Here is a 21774-nt window from a genome sequence, read left to right as displayed (position 1 = left end):
CCCCCCCACTATAAACGTGAACCCAAAGCGTGGCGAGCGTAGCGAGCCCGCGAGGGGCGGCGGTACGCGTCCTACGACCTTTTCATAACCCCACTATCCACGTCGGCGTGGAGTTGAGAATAGATTAGTGTGGCGAGCGCAGCGAGCCACCGAGCCCGAAGCGTGGCGAGCGGACGCGGATACCTGTGAAGCCCGCGAAAGGACGCATTTACCTGTGAAGGTATCCGCCGCCCCTCGCGGGCTCGCTGCGCTCGCCACGCTTCGGGTTCACGTTTATAGTGGGGGGTGGCGTGGGGGTGCATTTAACATTGTAAGCACCCATTAGGGTGCTTATACGATTTTTAATCGTATAGGGGGTCAAAATCGCGTCGCATCGCATCGCATGCCATCGTGTACATGGCATGCGATGCGATGCGTTAATCGTACGATGTACATGGGTGGCGCCGCTATAATACACAAGTACCCAATATTCCAAACCCATGGCATAGTACATGGTGTGAGTTTCTTGCAATGGTAGATAAGGACATGTTGAAGGTCTTCAGAAGTGAGTTCTTTGGACAATGTGAAGAGATAGCTGCTCTGTGCGTACTGCAATTCCACCAATTAAACTGCAAGAGAAAAACGGGATCATTCCGAGATGTACAAGTGCGGAGTGAAATTTTAATACAAAAAATTTATAAATAAAAAACATTTTTATCGAGCATATTAAAAACAGAAAATTAGTATGTAATGTAGAATAATACTCATAAATTAAATATATAATTTATAAGGAACAAAAAACACATATGGTGGTTACAATTTATAAACCTATATGACAACTTTCCCTATACAACAGAATATGTTGGCATAATAAAATACTGTATAATAACATACAGTGTGAAAACTTAACTTCACAAAGAGCAAAGTACTAGTTAAAACACCCAAGATCTGCCACAGTGATGCTCAGATAAGTGTGCTGAAGATAAAGCGCTCCCACAGGAAATGTAAAGATACAAGTGTTCCCATCAGCTCACTACTACCAATGAAAGGTTTCCTTATTGTCAGCTGCTTGCCTCTTCCCTGCTTCCACTTTTGTGCATTGGGACTACCAGTACTATTTTCCAGTTCTCTGGAATAACTTAGTATCTTTGAAGGTATCCCATGTGGTCCCATTTATTTAGCCACTACATGAGGCTTAACGCAGAACAATATCTATGAGTCCTGGGTGCATGAAACATTAGCAATAAAAACCAGTCTGTATATATATATATATATTATGTAATGCCCCAAGGAGGGGGCCCGAATGGGGGAAGCTGTACATGGGCCTCCTTCTTTGAATGCCACCTCAAAAAGGTGGTGAGTCTAATAGAATAACTCTCCTGAGTAAAACAATATTACTGCCAAAATGATTTGGAGGAAAAAAAGAGTTCAAATAATTTTTACCTGTTTTGTATGTCAGCATAAACCCTAGGTGTCCTACATTTGTGTCACTGGTGAAGACAATCTGCATAGAGGATCCATAGGACGTTATCAATGCTGGGACATTCTGACCACAGAGACGATAGTACTGGTAGTAACTATATGGAATTATCCAGTTGTAGATCTCCAGCTTGTCAAGAACACAGCCCTGGCCACTGCTTCCAATGTCAAAACTTGTGAAAGTGACTGTGAACTGTGACAAAAGAGACTTAGGTTAAAGGTCCTCTTGCAGCCATAATCAGAATGGTCAAGAAACAAAGGAACGCATCCACCCCAAAAGAGAAACATTTTGCAATGGCCATTTATGGTGTGTGGAATTTTATAAAAGCTACGTTTGAATCTTGAGGCAGCCTAAGCTACGTTTTAATCTACGTTGTCAGCGTAGCCCAACGGCTGCCTTACTTGTGTAGTTTCATGGCGGCAGCCTAAGCTACGTTGTCAATGTAGCCCAACGGCTGCCTAGCGTAGTAAGCGTACTGTCTCCGTGGCAACCCTGCGTAGTTAGCGTAGTCACCGTACCATCCCCGGGAGCTGAAGCTCTGTCCCTGGCATCCCTGGCAAGCCTTTCACACAGCGCTGGTAACCACCAGATCCCCTGTGCTGGCGGACGCCGGCGGAGAGGGGATCATGCGGGCACCGGCGGAGAGGCGCTCCACCTGTATGAGACGCATGTGCGTCTCAGACGCTTTTGCGTCTCAGTTAGTATTACAACAGGGTACGGCAACCCTGCATCTCCTGCACAAAGGGGGGTTGCGGTGCGCAAATGCTTCTCATGCGCAATAAAGGACATATTTGCCAGTGCTCCATGTTACATAATAGCAAATGCCTCCTTTTCAAACCCGCCCTATCCACGACAGCCCGAAGAGTGGCGAGCGCAGCAAGCCCCGCGAGGGGACGCGTTATGCGTCCTCCTGACCTTTTCATACCCCCACTATCCACGTCGGCATGGAGTTGATTTTATAAAGTGTGGCGAGCGCAGCAAGCCCCAAGAATGGGGAACGCAGCGAGCCCCGCGAGGGGACGCGGATTACTTTACATGTAATCCGCGTCTGCTCGCCACGCTTCGGGCTTGGTGGCTCGCTGCGCTCGCGACACTTTATAAAATCAACTCTACGCTTCGGGCTGGCATGGATAGTGGGGGTGTTTCAGGAACACATTCACAGCTGTTAATCACCACGCAGCTGTTAATCAAAGTATCTAACATCCAAGATCTCCCTGCTAACCCTGTTCTCTGCACCATGGACGTAAACAACCAAATCAACGCCATGAGAAACTTTCTGCACAAGGTGAACTTCAGTGCTCTGGACATCTCTCTCTACCTTGAGTTACTCGAATTGACTCTCACCAGAAATTTTTTTTTACATAATGGTTTTTATTATTTACAGCTAACCGGATGCTCCATGGGGTCGAATGTCTCTCCATCACTTGCCAATATTTTTATGTTTGAACAAGAGAATGAGTTTTTTTTCACCAATAACAGCATTAGTTCAAACATCATTCTGCACACACGTTTTATTGATGATTTGTTGTTAATTTGGGCAGATACAGCTGAAAAATTGGAAAAAATATTAGAAGACATAAATCAGTGGGATTGTCCCATTAAATTAACATACAATATTGACAAACAAACCATCAATTATCTTGATGTATCAATTACCATCAAAGAAGGCAAGATAATTACAAACATATATAATAAAGATACGGACAGAAACACCCTTCTGGAGCATAGCAGCTTTCACCCTCCTTCCTTAAAAAGAGGCTTGCCCAAGTGGCAAATGATAAGGGCGGCCCGGATTACAAGCGACATGTCCCAATTAGAATCCAGTTTGGACGCTATGATCAACAAGTTCAGGATTCGCGGTTATGACATGAATTTGCTACAACAACAAAAAACTGAGGTTTTACAAATCTCCAGAAGTCAACTCTTAAAGAAGAAGGCATCAGAAGAAACGGTCCAGAGGGTACCATTCGTAACCACTTATACCCCAGCGAGCAAGGTGCTACCGAGCGCCCTAAATGCAGTATGGCCAATTGTGGCCAGTGACAAATCACTACCATGCTGAGTTACCGAAGAGGGAGAAACCTTAAAGACTATTTGGTCAAAAACAACATCACAAAACCTCCCCGCAAGACCTTATTTGATGTACAAAGAAAGAAACCTGGATGTTATAATTGCCCGTCCTGCACGACCTGCACACATATGACAGCAGGACATTCCTTCCAACACCTTCAAACAGGCCAATGGTTTAAAATTAAGCACATCCTTCATTGTAAATGACAATATGTGATCTATACCATAACCTGTCCCTGTCAGAAAATGTATGTGGGTCAAACCATTCGCACGTTTAGAGAGCGACTAGCTCTCCATAGATCAGCCATCACAGGTATACTTAAGGGCAAAGACATCAACCAACCGGTAGCCAAGCATTTTAAATCATCAGGACACACACTGGCAGACTTACGCTGTATGATAATAGATCATATCCCCCCCTTGGCAAGGGGAGGAGATAAACAAAAATGATTAAATCAGCGTGAGTCGGAGTGGATCTATAAACTGAACTCCTTGGCCCCCTCTGGACTAAACGAGAAAATAGCTTGGAACGCTTTTATTTAAATTTTATAGTGAGCATATATAAAGCATGCCTATACCAGACCATGTTAGCATGACTTAAAATCCTTCTCCTTAAATAAGAAAGACCCCTGTCACACCATACCAGGCATAATTATGTTATAAAGATGATTGGTATAGTTAAGAATATGTAAGACTGTAGTATGCATTAAGGTCCTTAAACAGGAATCAATGCCCATTAGAAAAGAAGCAGTGAATATAGTATGTGAAATTTATCCTCTTTCAAGTGCTGGTCCTGTAACAGCGCACATTATAGTATGAGTAGCCACTAGAGAAATTTCTTTGCACACATTCACTTTTATCCAGTGAATCTTTAACACTGGTCTTAATTGGTTTTCTTCACACACAGGATCCCCGTTGCCGTAGTGGAGCGCAAGCTTCCAGCATTGCTTAGCAACGGCCAGAGCGGAAGCGAGGCGGAGCAGCAGCTGCAGGAAGCGGCGCACACAGACTCCGGGAGTCCCACGGCCACATACACAGACCAGGGCTACTTAAGGTAAGAAAATACACTGGCAGGGTTCTTTGCACAGCACTTTATTTTGTATATTGCACGCCCTGAAAAAGAGGCTCAAGGCCTCGAAACGTCGGCTTACGGCAGATTAAAATAAACACTTTTGCGTACCACCGCCCCTCGCGGGCTTGCTGCGCTCGCCACGCTTCAGGTTGCCGTTGATAGTGGGGTGGCGTTAACAATGGGGGGGCATTTAACATTGTATTTACCCATCAGGGTGGGGATACAATTAAAAATCGGGTCTGGGTGGGCATTTAACATTGAAATCGTGTTGCGTCGCATCGCATGCCATTATAATGGCATGCGATGCGACGCAATATTACAATTGTACACTCTACCTGGGAAAAGCCTCAAATCGGGTCCATCGCATGCCATGGCATACCATCGCATACCTTAATTAGTGGTATGCGATGCGACGCGACGGGCGCCGTGATACTACACAAGTACCCTTGGACCAAAAAGGCCCATACACACTAGAAGGTTATATTTCCAATCTGGCTGGTTGGAATGAAAATCTGGAAAGTTTTAGGAATAAATTACAATCAACTGTTTGCTCCCAAATGCTGGAAAATTGACAAAATCAAGCATTGTGTCCCCCATATAGAGAATCAGGTAGGCAAGCATGGTTTATGGATTATGTATGTGGGCCAGAGTATAGGTTCCATTCACTATGCGATTTGAGCCTGATTTCACCGGATTCCGGCGTATCGGGCAGAGAAATCGTGTGACAGCTGCCCAAATCACATGTGTATAACAGCCGGTCCGATGTGTGGTCAGATGTCAAAGGCTGCTCATAGTTTAGTTCTTGCTAAATAAAATCAGAGTCAAGCCAGGAAGATTAAACAAGGTCATGAGTAAAAGCTGCTTGATAACAAGTCAGATACCCCTTCTCATCTGGTTCTACCCTTACCTGTTTGCTAGTGGTAATGTTCCAGCGACAGCTAACAATTTTGGGGTAAATATCAGGATAATTAGGAGATGTGATAACTCCAGATGAGCTTGTTAAATTTCCTCCGCAACCTAAAGAAAACAAAAACACCGACAATTAGTTGTAAATACTATTCATATTATCTGGTGTTACCTTATAGAAGCAAGAAGCCTATGGGCTTCTTACCACATCCCCCCGCTGACCCGCACCGCCCACACCAGCACCCCGCATCTGCTGTCAAGGAAGCCTGCTGGTGTACTCCCCGGATGCAGTGACCTTCTCCTTCCTAGCAACAGAACTTCTCCTTCCGGGTGCAGGGAGGAGCCCTGGAGACCCTGAGGAATCAGCAGCAGGATGCTCCTGAGCGTGGGAGGTGAGAGGGACCTGTGGAACCATGCAGTTCTCCCATGGTCATAGTCAATCTATGATATTGAATTGTCGATGACCGAGCGTGGCCTCTCCAGTGGTGTGGTGGCCAGAAGGTCCACAGTACTCCTGACCTCTGCTCCTGCCATAGGTTCTACCTGACACTGCTCATGTGATGTCTTACTGAGCAGCTATAGAGGCTGCTGGGGATTGTGGTCCGTCTGTATATCAACATGCAGAGTATCAGCCATAATACCATGCATAGTGGGTTATCACTGATTTGTACTTTATTTCTCTATCCACTTTAGTTTTTATACCCACCCCCCCCCCCCACTGCATGATGCGTGAGGCACTGGTTGGTTTGAGTTAAGTGATTTCTTACCGTTGCTGAGGGGTAAGCCAGGGTTAACAGTAGTGGTTGTAGTTGTCTGGGCAGTAGTAGTGGTTGGTTTGGTGGTAGTGGTCGGTTTCGTGGTAGTAGTAGTGGTTGGTTTCATGGTAGTAGTAGTGGTTGGTTTCATGGTAGTGGTTAATTTTGTGGTAGTGGTTGGTGTCGTGGTAGTAGTCCTTGTATTGGTTGTTGTTGTGGTGGTGGTTTGAGTTGTGGTTCTGGTGGTTGTAGGAGCTGTTGGTTTGTTACCTATAATGACATTGGTTGGTAACAGGTGCAAGGCAGGTGTGGAAGTAAATAGTCTACATTTGTAGAGACGCCTTTATGTGGACAAGCGGCGTCAGAGACGGCATGGTGCTCACAGCTCTGCTACAGCCGGGCCAGTCATCTGGAAAATTAAACTCAACCAATCAAGGCAGCATCCAGGGGCAGATTTATTTAAGCTTGGTGTAGTGATAGACTGTCTGTTTTTTATCACCGGCCAATCAGCGCCTACCTGTGAAGAGACGTGCTTGGTTTAAAAAATGACAGGTAGGATATGATTGGCCGGTGATAAAAACCAGACACTTCACCGAGCTTAATAAATCTACACCACAGTATTTTACAATGGTGTTGAAGTAAAACCGACATCTACAGTACATCTGAACTACAGCCCGGTCATTATCTGCCCATATGAACTACATCCCCCATCATTATCCAGCCATCTGAACTACAACCTCCATCATTATGGGCCCACATTAACTACAACCCCCATCATTATCTGCCCACCTGAACTACAACTGCCATCATTATCTGCCCATCTGAACAAGCTGCATCAGTATCTGCCCATTTTAACTATGACCACTGTCATTATCTCCCCCCCCCCCCCGATATACAGCCCCTTCATTATCTGCCCATCTGGACTACAACCCTCATAAATGTCTACCCATCTGAACCACCCCATCATTATCTGGCCATCTGTACTACAACCCTGTCATTATCGGCCTTATAGCAGAGGAATGTTGATGACTGCAAGGATAGGGATAATGCATGCTGACGGCTACTGTCACATGTAGAAGCACAGTGGCGGAGCAACTCTGAACAACGGCGGAAGTCTGCATTATACCAATGTGAGCACAGATGGGGCCGTATCAGCCAGTTGGAAGTTTGAATCAAATATCAGCTGTCAAAAGGTGGTCAAACAAGAGGAATTCACCCTGCGGCCTGAACATTACCACCATACGATAAGCCAATGACTACGTCCATGCCAATCTTGGTCCCTACTACATAATTTCCATGGCAATGACCGAGCTGAGAACTTACTGCATTGGTACAGAGTGTTAATTTTTTGGATGTCCAAAGCAGTTGTGGTGAACCCTTGTCCAAAGGCAACTGTACTGTCGGGAACAGCGATCAGAGTTGGTTTGGCGCCACCAATTGAGAAGGCGGTCCTGTAAGAGAACACTACATGACTCATGTGCAGGCTATCATTCAGATTCCATCTGTCCAACAAATTTTTTCATTTTTTTTATTTTTTTTTATTAAACATATCACACATTCACAAAATACAGTCAACTATAATTGCTAAGAGAATAAGAGAAAAAATAAACTGAGTATCAGTACCGTTACATTATTCACAAAACATTTAGCTTATAAAATATTATAAATCATATTTATAATGATATATGCAAATGATCACATGGTATCAATTTTTTTTTCACTTCCATTCCCTACTTGATATCACCAAGAGGAAACAATGTATTAATATATAGGAGACAAAGCTAACATCACATATGTAGCACACCGTAATAAAAAAAAAAGGAAAACAAAAAAAAGGGGGGGGGGTGTCCAAGTCCTCCTAGGGGTTAGCCTCAAACCTTTACAAGACATGCCAACTATACCCGAACAGCCTCATCCTCGAGTAACACTCTAGGCCAGGGGTTCCCAAACTTTTTTGAATCACGGCACCCTAGAGCATCAAAATATTTTCAAGACACCCCTAGGCCAAATGCTTCTTATCAAGAAATTCAGAAAAAAAAATATTAAATTAAGCGCATTGTGTTTATATGTCACAGTTATCTGGTGAGGGACAGGATTTGCTTCTGTTTGTCTACATATATTTTGATTGGCAGCCACAAGCACTGGTTTTGCCTGGTACATTGACCATAAATAATATGAATTGATCCTGGTCCACCAACCCAAGGCACCCCTGCAAGTGTCCTGAGGCACCCCAGGGTGCCTAGGCACACAGTTTGGGAACCACTGCTCTAGGCTCATACCAACCCATATGTTGAAATCAGGTCTTAACTTATAAATGTATGGAAGATGGCAGAGTATCCACATAACTTTCCCACAATTCAAAGAAGTTTTAAAAGCTAGCTTCCTTATAAAGGGAGGCATTAAGCCAATCCATTTTGAAAGTAAAAATACGTTTTTCTTTAAAAAGAGACATAGTCAGAGGAGTGGGATGAATCCAGTGCTGGAGGATGGCTTTTCTTGTAGCCACAGAAATAATAAGCATTAGTGTAATTAAATCCTGGGGGTGTTATTCCAAGTATGGCCCGTTCCGGTGTTATTGGAAGGTAATTGAGAAGGTGGGTCATAGCATCATTTTTATTTGGACCCAGAATCTTTTAATTGGTGGCCAGTCCCACAAACAGTGATATTATGAGGCTTCTACACAGGCACATTTCGGACAAGAGGAATGAGGCTGCAAACCTATCAGGTTGCGTCTAAATGGGGGCATATAACCTCTATAAAATAAGCTAAAGTGCATTTTATTATACATAGCAGCTGATTAAGTTTTATATGTATAGATCAATTGAGTAATAATTTTATTCTCGTCTAGATGTGGAAACTGGGTAACCCACTGAGTGATACCAGTGCGTCTGTGTTTGTCATAATACCATGTATGCAGGGTAACATAAAAGTAGGAAATGGCATTAGATAGCACCTCCTCTCTAAAGAGTATTACATCTAAGGAGCTAGCTATATCAGACTGTGGCAGAAAAGGAAGTCAAAACTGTAGAAGTGTAATGTTGTGCCTGTAAAAGTCTCTGTCCAACTATTTAACCCTCACATCCAGTCTCTCACCCAGTCCCATTGCTTCCACCTTAAAAAAAATTGCCAGAAAGTGCCCTTTTATTACCCAAGATACTAACAAAACTCCTATCCAACCTCTCATCATCTCCCGACTTGACTACTGCCACCTCCTTGCTATCTATCCCCAACAACACAGTTCTTCCAGCATCACAATTGTGTTAAACACATTGCAGTGACCCCCAGTTCACATTATGCCACACAAGAACCCCAGTTGACACAAGCCACAGTGCCCCAAATGCTGGTGATCTAGCTATATGTGGGCCCTCTAATGTCTGGGGCCCAAGGGCACCTTATTGTTGATTTGCCTCGACTCCTATGACCAGTGCCCTGCCTAACCAACTACAGATGTAGGCACACTCATTGTTGCAGGACCACCACCACTTGCTCCTGTTTGTCACGCCAAATTCGTACCTGCCATTCTACTATATCGCCGCTCAATACCTTTCTATGAACCGTGGGAGTGAATTAGATGGCAACAATGAACATGGCTAAATCTTTATATTTATTTTGCCTACCTTGTATGTCCAAGTGTGGTTGGTTTCTCCAACAACCTGACACTATGGGGCACTATGGCGGCATACAAATCAAAAATAACAATAATAAAACAGATCACTACTAAAACAACAGACTACAAGTATTCAGAAATAATAGACCATCTCTGATACATATTATTTAGTAGTATGGTAGAACTCCCTACACATGAAGAACAGACACTCACTTGGTATAATGCATGATGGAATAATAGTCATACGCGGTGAGATTTAGGTTCAAGGTGTCAGTAATTACGAAATTATTCGTAGAATCTGCAATAAGATCATTAGATTCATGTTAAGCTAAGTAAATAACAGCCAACTTGTCAGTTATCTGCCCACTAGCCCCCCCTCCCCGCTCCAGTTCAAAATTTAAATAGGGGAGCCACACCCACTGCCAACAACTGCCATGACAAACTGACTCACTGGCAGAAGGTGTGGCTCCCCTATTTGAATTTTGGACTGTGCTGCAGCCCCTCCTCTAGAACCTCACCTGAATATAACACCAGCAGATAATGCAAAGTTGTGCATAGGGGCACCCCCATGAATCCCCATTTCCTCAGGATTGTCCTATTTATGTAGGGTGTATTAACTTTCGAGTTCATCGGCCATGCGGGATGCCGGCTGAACTCAGAAGGTATTTTTAAAGGGCAGTCACTTAATAATGCCCCTTTAAAAAACCTTCTGTGGTCGGCCGGCATCATGCACAGCCACCAAACTCGGAGGCTATTACATTTGGACAAAGGTTGGAACTTCAAGATGGCCTCCAGGAAGTACCTGGTTGAATGTTATTCCACTGAACTTGCACATACTGGTCCCTGTCTCTTCTCACGTGCTCATGGCTGAGGCCTAAGCAATGCAGAACCTCGTGTTTGATGGTTGATGAAAAAATACATGCCGGATCTTCCAAGGAAATAGTCTGACCACCTCCAATGCGACCAATGGAAGCCCAGCACCTGAAAGAGAGGCCAGAGTTGCAATAGAACATCAATCGAGAAAGTATCCGGATTCTATGGAGCTATCAGGTGGGCAGATGATCTTGGAAACAGCAGGTAACGAAGTAATAAGTCTGTAGAAACTCCTACATCCATTTGGATGGAATCCAACAAGAGGGTCTACCTTGTGAGCTTCAAGCCACCATTCAGTAAATAGCCCAATCTGTGAGAGACATTGATCAGTAAATTTGGTGGTGATGCTAAAAAATTGTATTGTACAGTAGGGCTTTTGTCCAAAAACACACACTGTGTGGTCACCATGTTGGCCCAGATAATGAACAGGTTACTGACAAATGCGTTTAAGATGCCACTGGAAATGTTAGATGTTATGTGTGAGGCCCCATCTGTGAGACCCCATCTGTGAGACCCCATCTGTGAGACGCATGTTCGCCAGCTCAGTTCTGGTAAATAAACAAAATGGCTTCCGAGTAAAAATATTCTCATCTACCAAGTAAGGAAGGTGGCCGATCTACTCCTAAACATTGTCTCGTCAATTGAAACTGAGGTGTCTGATGGGTATGACTCATTAGGTCCACAGTGTCTAGGTCGACCACTATAGGTCGGCGTGCAATAGGTCGACACATGCAAAAGGTTGACAGTCGACATGCATTCAGTCGACATGGTCAAACAGTCGACATTGTCAATATGTTGATGAATAAGGTCAACATGGGTTAAGATGGCATGAGGTCGACTTGGGCACCGTGTAAGTATAGTGCTGCACTCGCCATGCTTTGGGGGCGCTATATTCTCCCTCTATGGTCACTGGGATGGCAAAGTATGAACCAGGTCTTTTTTTGTTTTAAATCATGGAAAACTCATGTTGACCCCTTTCCATGTTGACCTTTTCCGTGTCAACTTTTTGCATGTCGACTTAATGACTGTCAACCTAGACACTTTCGACCTAATGACCATATACCGTGTCTGGTGACTCCAATGAGCATATTGCCATTTTGCGTGTCAGAAGGGAGGTCAGGCAACCATTTTGTTGGCTTAGGCAATACACAAGATGGTGCAAGCTGTATTCTCTAGGAAGAAATGGCATCACTGAGACAATTAGTGAGTAGTAGGAGCACAGAGAGTGGGATAAGCCTGCCGGGATCATAGCCAGATTAAGGCGGAGGGAAGCAGGGCATACTGTACCCCGGGCCCCCTTTGCCAGGGGGCCCCCCGAATGAAGTGCACTGACATCACCAGGCAGTCTGAATGCGAACAGTATGGAGTGCAGGCAGAGACACAAGGGCATCAGGTTTAATGAGCTGTAACCAGGGGTGCCGACAGGTCATCCGGGCCTGGTAAAAGGGGGGGGGGGGCTATGTGAGGGGGAGGGGCCACATCACATCCCCATGAACAAAAAAAAAAAAAACAGAGGGAGAGATGAAAGGCTGCATCTGTCTACCCAGCTCAGCACTGAGCAGCATGTGCTGAGCTGGGGAAAGAGGCTGTGCTGCGGTGGCAGACTGTCATCTCCCTCCCCACTGCCTGGCTCCCTGCAATGGGAGAGGGTGGAGCAGGACCCGGGACCCTTCAGCAGACCAGGGCCCGAGTAAAAAGTACCAGCCCCCCCCCCCCCCCTCTCATTGCCACTGGTTGTAACTGGAAGGGGTAATGTTGGGACATATGCATAATCTAATATAACCCACCACTTCTACCACCTTCCAGTGGCACCCCTCCTCTGTTTTTAGTGCCCCAGGCACCCCCAGGGTTTAATCTGGTCCTGGCTGGGAGCCTTAATCCGGTCCTGGGGGAGTGGCTGCTTATTGTTGGTAACAACAATAAGCAGCCACTCCCCCTAATGCTAACACAATATTTCCCACAAAGCATTGCAGGGAACCCAGGAGCTTGAATCCCCCTTTCAAGTACCAGTGGACAAGATCTCTCATGGCAGGCCCTGTTGAGTACAATGATAGTCATGTCCCAGACTGCCCACTTCACCGGAGTGGTGGGCAGGATGCGGTAGAGCTCCCCAAAAATCTGCTGTCTCCTGGACATTCTGGCATCATTCCTAGTCAGCTTGTCCCAGTGTGCAACTGCCCACCAGTTGTATGACTGGAGCCTCTTCCCAGAGGGGCGTAATACAATCCACATATTGGTACATACCCAGTTGTAGGCAGGAAGTTAATGTAGTCTGTCTGGGACACATAGCTGATGAAGCGTATACAGGTCTCATCCTGTATGTCACTAAGGCTTGCTGTAATAAAGATTGTGCTATAGAAACCTGAAAAAAAATAAAAAATAATAAATTGAACAGAACACTGGCTAAGACTGTCCTGCCCTGCGAAGCTTACACTCTAATTCACATTTAGCTAATGATGATTATGATATATAACAATGCAGCCATAACTGCAGCTCCTCAGCCTGGTAGACACTACTTAGGGATGGTTGAAAGGGTTATACGGTCGTTGGGTAGACATATATAAGGTCGACATGCATCGGGTTGACAACTGAAGGTCGACATGGCTGAAGTCGACACATAAAATAGGTCGACTTGACTAAGGTCGACATGGTTGGAAGGACGACAATCGCTAGGTCGACAGACAAAATGTCGACATGGGTTTTTCACTTCTTTTCTTTTGTGTGCTGACTGGTGGGATTTAAAGCCGTGCCATCCGCTAGTGTGTGGAGGGAGAATGTGCAGTGAGGCACCGTCAATGTAGCATGGCGAGTGCAGCGCACCATTACAGGGGACGTGGTGCACTGAAACGTTATCCATGTCGACATTCGGGACAAAAAATTGACTCTAGCAATTGTCAACCTAGCCATTGCCGAGATATATATATATATATATATATATATATATATATATATATATATATATATATATATATATATATATATATATATATAGGGGGGTGACGACCGGCACTTGGTACATCCAGAAGTATCGGGGAGGTGCCTTCCACAACAATAATACAACGTTGGTTTTCAAATAAATGAAGACTGGAGGCGGCACTCTCAGTGAAACAGGCAAAACTTGTATTCAAATCATGTGGTAAACATCACAGTGAAAAACGATGTCAGCATATACGTGTCGACAGTTTCGAGGCTTGCGCCCCTTCCTCAGGACCGCTGACTGCGCAACATAGCTTCAACAGCAAACAGTGAAGTGCAGAAAACAACTGACATGTAAAACATCTTGGTTTAAATAGATAAGCACACTTACGTGATCTTTGGTGCTCACTGTGCAGCGGGGCTGGCTTCCGGCAGCGTCATCACGTGACAGCCGACGTCAGTCTGTTGTCACGGTAACCCGCCGGCGTCTGCTCAAGCTGAAGTACGGCTATTGAAAGGGGTCATTTTCAGAGTGCGTTTCCTGTAGTGGATACGAGGGCGCACATTTCAGTGAAATAACAAAGGTGCATGATGCTAAAGTGACGAAGTGCTTATATATAAAGGACTTTAAAATAAGGAACGGGCTATATGGCAGTATTACTCATGTCATATGTCAGATCACGTTAATGTGCTTAATCTGACATTACAAATCACAATCTGCAATACACGTAACAATGTTGCTTAATCGGTTAGCTGTGGTTGTTTCAATCACAGGAGTACATCAATCAATGTGGTAGACTCTTTCGTATCAACATCAGAATTTCTACTCACTATAATTATAATTATGATTATTAGTGTCAGGTGGCGTGCATACATTGCACTTTTTATCTCCTGAAGTGATGTCTATATGGAGAACCATAAATTCACACAGATGTCGATTTGCCCACCACTGGAACTTCTATGTAAAAAGACACCTCATTTATGGTTCTCCATATAGACATCACTTCAGGAGATAAAAAGTGCAATGTATGCACGCCACCTGACACTAATAATCATAATTATAATTATAGTGAGTAGAAATTCTGATGTTGATACGAAAGAGTCTACCACATTGATTGATGTACTCCTGTGATTGAAACAACCACAGCTAACCGATTAAGCAACATTGTTACGTGTATTGCAGGTTGTGATTTGTAATGTCAGATTAAGCACATTAACGTGATCTGACATATGACATGAGTAATACTGCCATATAGCCCATTCCTTATTTTAAAGTCCTTTATATATAAGCACTTCGTCCCTTTAGCATCATGCACCTTTGTTATTTCACTGAAATGTGCGCCCTCGTATCCACTACAGGAAACACACTCTGAAAATGACCCCTTTCAATAGCCGTACTTCAGCTTGAGCAGACGCCGGCGGGTTACCGTGACAACAGACTGACGTCGGCTGTCACGTGATGACGCTGCCGGAAGCCAGCCCCGCTGCACAGTGAGCACCAAAGATCACGTAAGTGTGCTTATCTATTTAAACCAAGATGTTTTGCATGTCAGTTGTTTTCTGCACTCCACTGTTTGCTGTTGAAGCTATGTTGCGCAGTCAGCGGTCCTGAGGAAGGGGCGCAAGCCTCGAAACTGTCGACACGTATATGCTGACATCGTTTTTCACTGTGATGTTTACCACATGATTTGAATACAAGTTTTGCCTGTTTCACTGAGAGTGCCGCCTCCAGTCTTCATTTATTTGAAAACCAACGTTATATATATATATATATATATATATATATATATATATATATATATATATATATATATATACAGTCCAAGAGAACTGGCACTCCCGGGCTTAGGTGGAACCTGGCGTAGCTTGCCCCGGTGCCTGCAGTTAGGAACCTTGCAGTCCCAATATACAAGTACAGGAAAGAGGGCACTCGGGGACTCCAACTTGGTGAAAACAGTGGACTGGTTTATTAAACAGTCATATGCGTCGTCAACGTTTCGGGGTCGCCCCCGTCGTCAGGACAGTAACAGTGAATAACCATACAGAGTGTCAGACAACAATTTATAAGCTAGAGACATACTTACCCCCTCCTGCAGAAAGCTCTCACAGCGCGACCGCCAGGCATGGTTTCCGGGTGCAATCGCTTGCTGGTGACGTCACCGCTGCACACGGGGTAGTCAAACCTGAGCATCGCAGAGGCTCCGTCCTGGGGTCACGTGGGGCGAGCTGCTAGGGGAGGCAGACGAGTGATTAGTGCCATGGTAACCAAGATAAACAAGCATAATGTCAATACTAGTGGCGAGTCACAGTGCGTAGAACCAGCATCCATGGTAACAACAAACATTGTAAGAGGACGCTGAACAAAATGTGAGGCAAAACGATATAAACAGTGAGAAAAAATGGTGCGTGACATCGAGTGAACAATCAATTATAATACATACATGAAAAATACATGAAAAAATGGTTGAATAGAAGAGGGAATAGTGTAGTAACTGGTACCCTATGCTTCAAGGTAAAGTTAGAGGACAAGCTCTAACTAAGTTTGCTAACTATAGCAATCATCAGAAGTTTTTATACCGATACGCGTTAAGTGTGGTTTTTACCTGAACTGGATTTCCTCTGGGCGAACCGGCCCTCCATACGGGGCTCACAGTAGTGACTGGTCCGGACCCTGTGCTGCTGTGGTTACCCTGCATCTCCATCATTGGTTGCTGCTTTGCCAAAGAAATCCTATTCATGTCTGTTTTTTCGTCCAAATTGTAAGTGCAACTTTTATATTAAAATACTTTGTTTATCAAACGTATTTGCTCTATTTTGTGCTCCAATTGTATTTCATATATACCGTGGAGAGTGTGAGGACGTCATCTGAAACCATCACCACCCCCGATCCATTTACTACAAAGACGGACTGATTGATGGTGACTGTATCATTTTACCATTCACATTTGGTGTGAAAAGTGTATGGGAACAGCATAGGCGCTGGACACACAAAACATCTTTTCTTCCACTTCTATTGTATTTTGAGTGTATTTGGATGTAACTCATTGTAATGTGTGTTAAGCTGCATTTGTTTTATTAAGCGCACAGAACCCAGAAACACCACTCCACTCTCTTTTCTTAAAACAGCCAATACTTTATTTCCACCAACCAAATCAGAGAAAAAATTTCCTCTTTAAGGAAAAAATAATAATCTGAAGGACAGTCGCAGTGGCAGTGCGACGTCCAGAAAAGGAGTCCTAGTGTGAAAAGTGGATTTATAACATTAGGTGGAGAGGAGAGAAAAATTGCTTCCCCTGGAGATCCGGTGAGCTCAAAGTAAAACTCTGTTCAAGTGGAAATAACTGTTTTTAAATGTGTATTGCAATTTTAGCATTTTTTATTATTTTTTCCTTAAAGAGGAAATTGTTTCTCTGATTTGGTTGGTGGAAATAAAGTATTGGCTGTTTTAAGAAAAGTGCAAGGATCATATATATTTTTTTTCCTCAAGAACTGTTTAATATTCCTCTGCATACCCTACAGAAAATCTGGAACATATACTCACCAGCGCTGCAGTTAGCCCTTAATCACACCATAACACAGCGTCAACGGATTAATGTAATGCCAGCACTAGGCATGGAATGGGTTAAACATCCCAGGCTGTGTGTGTGACCATTAGGGAGCATGTGACTCGGGGATCCAATAAGGTGCTTGGGAATGGCAGAGCTAGCTGAATATGGGGTCAGGAAAGGGAGGAGTCTTCCTCTCTTTCCTGCTGAGATTTTGGTGAGTTGACGTTTCTCCCTTGAGCTCCCACTTGTCCTAATTTAAGCACCTTTCCCTCTGCTAGCATGTCCTCACGGTCCCCACGCCCACGGCGTTCTGCCAGGCTGCCTGCCCGTTTTGCTGAGGATGCCCAGCTGCCCGCTGCCGCGCTTACCGCGCGGTCGCCTGCGGCAACGGCGTCTGCAGGTCGGCGTGTGAGGAGGGCTGTGTCTGCTAGCCCAAGCCCCCGGGCTGTGGGTGCGGCTGCAGCCTCCTCCGGGTCGGCTGGTGGGCGGCGTGGAGCCGCGTCGTGGCGTGCGTCCCAGGTGGGCGGGGGCCTAATGCTGCCTCAGCTCCCCCGGCCCGGCCCCTGCTAGGAGTCAGCGGAGGGGTCCCGGGAGGGGTGAATCTGCGGGGTCCCAGAGGAGCGTGTCTCCTCTGCCTGATAGGGGCCTCATTCAGAGCTCCGAGCCTGCTGCTGGGGCTCGAAGGGCATTGCTTGCGCACACGCCAGCTAGGGCTCGGGGAGGTGTGGGGGCACGGCTGTATCTGGGAATAGCGAGGGATTCCCCACCGGGGTCCCCGAGGCCATATATGCCCACCTTGCTGGGCAATAGGTCCCGGCTTGCCGGGGGTGACGCTGCGGAGGGGGGTCCTGGGCGTTCTAGACATGCTCGGGGCAGAAGCTCCGCCCGCGGGGGTCGACACGGTCGGAGGACTGGTCGGGGCCCTGCGGTGGGATCTGCCGACATGGCCTTTGACCCTGATGCCCTCTCTGCTGCTTGGTCCTCGGTTGCTGGGGCTCTGGCTCCTTTGGTGCAGGCAATGCCACGGGACGCGAGGGGTGATGGTGCTAGTAGGGGGTCACCTGCTTCGGCCAGTAGGGGTGTCCCCCGGGGTTGCTCCCAGTTCATGCGGGCCATCCAGGATATGGGGGACGCAGTAGCGGTGATGGGGGGGAGGTCTGCCTGTAACCCCAATACCGTTGATTCCACCCCACGGCGGGCCAGTAGGCGGGGTCCCTCACGCCGGGCCTCAGGCCGCTCAGCCCCCGTCCCGGATGAGTATGATACGGCCATGGAGGAGGATTTCCCCGATGTCGACGATGTTGTCGATGAGGAGGTCGACACGGCTGGCGATGCCGACACGGATGATGATACCTGGGCTGCTCAGCCAGAGTCGGCAGGTGGCTAAGCAGCCCAGCCAGGGAAGGGTCTGCTTCTTGGGGGTCTTCAGGCAGTTCCCAGGGTACCCGATCCACCTCTTCTTCTGCCGGTGGGTCTGACCACGGCAGCACGGCGAAGGCCCGCAAGCGGGCCGCCAAGTATGCTAAGAAGGCCGCAGGGCGCTTGGCGCAGGGGACAAAACGGAGGAAGAAGGCGGCCTTATCACGTAGGCAACGCAAGAGGCGTAACCATCCCGGGTGGTGCACTGTGACTACACGGCAGTGTTGAGGGGCCTTAGAGAGAGCTGTAGGATTAAAATTCAGAAAGGAGATTTTGTGGATGTGTTTAGCCTTACGGAGGAGTCCAAAAAGGCATTTAAAGAGGCCAAGGGTAAAGGGGGGATAGGGGCAGAGGCATACCGCTCCTACGATAATTGGCTGGCAGGTTTCTGCGTCTTCGCAGCCTGCTACCTGGAGGACAGGCCAGAGGAGCATATGAATGTCATAAGGTACATCCATATGGTCCATGACATGCACCTCAAGTATGGGGGCACTGCTTGGCGTACTTACGATGAGCAGTTTCGACGCAAGCAGGATTGCTTGCACATATTGGACCTGGGGTGTAAGGATGGGGAGGTGTGGATGGAAGTGGTCAGGGTCCATCTGAGTGCAGTCGAGGGAGTAGCTACAGCGGCAGCCGCGGCCGCGGCCCCCTCCACTGCTCCCAGGGTTTCACCGGGCACCCCACAGGCACAACGTCCTGCGCCTGGGGCCAGGCCTGCGGGAACAGGTTATGCCTATAACAACTCCTCTTGCCAGCTGGGACAGAAATGCAGGTTTAAACATGTCTGCATCAATTGTTCCGGGAACCACCCAGCCTCCAATTGCTTTCGGGGGGGCCGCCCCGGTAGAGGGGCGGGCGCAGGTTCCTCCAAGGCGGGTCCCTCCGGGAACCCTCGATAGGGCTCATACCCCGGTTAGGGTCGAGGCGATGGCCGGCTGGCTTAGCCGATACCCAGATAGGGCGACTGCAGAGTTTTTGTTTCAGGGTTTTAGTCAGGGGTTCCAGTTGCCAGTTCAGGGCGTAGTTAGAGGGGGCTCCTTCAGAAACCTGCAGTCTGCTCGTTCACTCCCTGAAGTGTTAAGGGATAAAGTGGACAAAAAGTTACAGTTGGGGCGTATGGCTGGCCCTTTCGATCAGCCCCTAGTTGATGGCTTGGTTATCTCCACGGTAGGAGTCGTGCCCAAGAAGGTCTCTGGCGAAACCCTGCGGGTTTCTCTGTCAATGACGCCATCCCGGAAGCGTGCTGTTCAGTGGCTTATCAGTCATTTGACGACGCTCTGGCTATGGTTAGGTCGTTCGGCGCAGGGGCCCTTATGGCTAAAATCGATGTTGAGTCCGCGTTCCGGCTGCTCCCATTGCACCCCAAAGCTTTCAGGTTAATGGGCTTTCGCATATTAGAGGAGTATTTCATCGACAAATGCTTGCCGATGGGGTGTTCAGTATCCTGTGCCTTTTTTGAAAGGTTCAGTACCTTTTTGCATTGGTGTGTGGAGCAGTCGTCAGGGGAGAGCGGGATCGCTCATTACCTCGACGACTTTCTGTGTGTGGGGCCGGCTGGGTCCACCCGTTGTGCGGCCATCCTAGAAAATATCCGTTCTCTTTTCCATCAATTCGGGGTTCCGATTGCGGAAGAGAAAACGGAGGGCCCTGTCACGTGCCTTTCCTTTCTGGGGATCCAGATTGACTCAGTGCAGGGGCTTTGCTCGCTGCCACTGGATAAGGTCACAAAACTCGGGGAGGCCATAGAAGTGTGTCGCCAAGCCAGAAAAGTCCCATTATGTCAAGCTCAGTCTTTGCTGGGGCAGCTGAATTTCGCCTGCAAAGTTATCCCTATGGGCAGGTTGTTTTGTAGGAAGTTGGAACGTGCCACTGCTGGGGTGGCCAGAGCGCATCACCTAGTCTGCCTGTCGAGCTAGATCAGGCGAGACCTTGAGGTCTGGGCTGCATTCCTCCAGCATTTCAACGGTGTGCGGATCTGGTTAGCTCCGGTAGTGGACAATCTTCAGTTGCAGTTGTTCACTGATGCCGCAGGTTCCACTGGTTTCTGTTGTTTTTTAGCTGATAGTTGGTGTGTTGCTCCTTGGCCCCCTGGTTGGTTTGAGTCGGGCCTGACGCGTGACTTGCTGCTGTTGGAGTTGTTCCCCATTATGGTTTCCATGGAAATCTGGGGGCCTCGCCTGGCAAACAGGAGTCTGCTTTTCTGGTGTGATAATTTAGGGGCGTTTCATGCCATTAACAACCAAGTCGCTTGTTGTGCTGCGCGTGTTGAGCCATCTGTTTCTTCAATGTTTGCGCTTCAACATATTGTTCAGGGCGCGACACGTGCCCGGGGTCGAAAACGAGGTGGCTGATGCCCTTTTTTCGCTTCCAGTGGCAACGCTTTCAGGAACTAGCCCCCGATGCTGACTCACGGGAGGGGGGCACGGGGGGTCCGTAAATCACAGAAATGGAGGTGCGTGGGGCACCCTGAATCGCGGGAGGGGGGTGCCGCGAATCGTGGGAGGGGGGTGCCGCGAATCGTGGGAGGGGGGCGTGAATCACGGGAGGGGGGTGCGGGGGGTCCACGAATCGCGGGAGTGGGGGCGCAGGGGGTGCTGTGAATCGGGGTAGGGGGGGTCAGCGAATAACGGGAGGGGGGCACGGGGGTGCCGCTTATCACGGGAGTCGCCTGCGAATTGCGGGAAGGGGGGTCGCGGTGGGGGGGTGCCGCGAATCATGGGAGGGGGTTGTGGGGGTGACGCGAATCGCGCGGGTGGGTGTGGCCCGTGAATCGCAGGAGTGGCGGGGGGGTCTGCGAATTGCGGGGTGCGGGGAAAATTGCGGGAGGGGGGCTGGGGGGGTGGCGTGAATTGCGGGAGGGGGTGCCCGTGAATCACGGGAGGGGGGCGCGCGAATTGCGGGAGGGGGTGCCCGTGAATCGCGGGAGGGGTGGTCGCGGGGGGGGGGTTGCCGTGAATCGTGGGGGGGTGCGGGGGCCACGCGTATCGCGGGGGTGGGGACGGGCCCGCGAATCGCGCGGGGGGGTGCCGGGGGGAGAATCGCAGGAGGGTGGGTTGCGGGTGTCCGGGGGGGGGGGGTGCAGGCAGACCTGCCGCTCACCTGGTGGCTGTGGTGTAGCAGTGTCTTTGCCTGGCAGCATGGAAAGG

At 47.7% G+C, this 21774-nt stretch overlaps 1 protein-coding gene across 1 annotated transcript in view; it reads right to left on the bottom strand.

Annotated features, from left to right (window-relative positions):
* Positions 1–474: 474 nt before the first annotated feature.
* The window catches only part of LOC146020406 (astacin-like metalloendopeptidase), a 47626-nt gene continuing 26326 nt past the window's right edge, over positions 475–21774 (bottom strand). The window contains exons 4-11 of the mRNA XM_083153507.1: positions 12987–13104; positions 10672–10850; positions 10083–10167; positions 7586–7713; positions 6275–6532; positions 5509–5618; positions 1423–1651; positions 475–608 (exon numbers count right to left, since the gene is read on the bottom strand). Of these exons, the coding sequence (XP_083009633.1) occupies positions 604–608; positions 1423–1651; positions 5509–5618; positions 6275–6532; positions 7586–7713; positions 10083–10167; positions 10672–10850; positions 12987–13104 (1112 nt within the window). The 3' untranslated portion in view covers positions 475–603. The remainder of the gene's footprint in view (positions 609–1422; positions 1652–5508; positions 5619–6274; positions 6533–7585; positions 7714–10082; positions 10168–10671; positions 10851–12986; positions 13105–21774) is intronic.

This window comes from Crinia signifera, chromosome 7, assembly GCF_055691185.1.
Source record: "Crinia signifera chromosome 7, ASM5569118v1, whole genome shotgun sequence".
In the NCBI taxonomy this organism is placed as follows: domain Eukaryota; kingdom Metazoa; phylum Chordata; class Amphibia; order Anura; family Myobatrachidae; genus Crinia; species Crinia signifera.
This window is presented reverse-complemented; position numbering and strand designations above follow the sequence as displayed.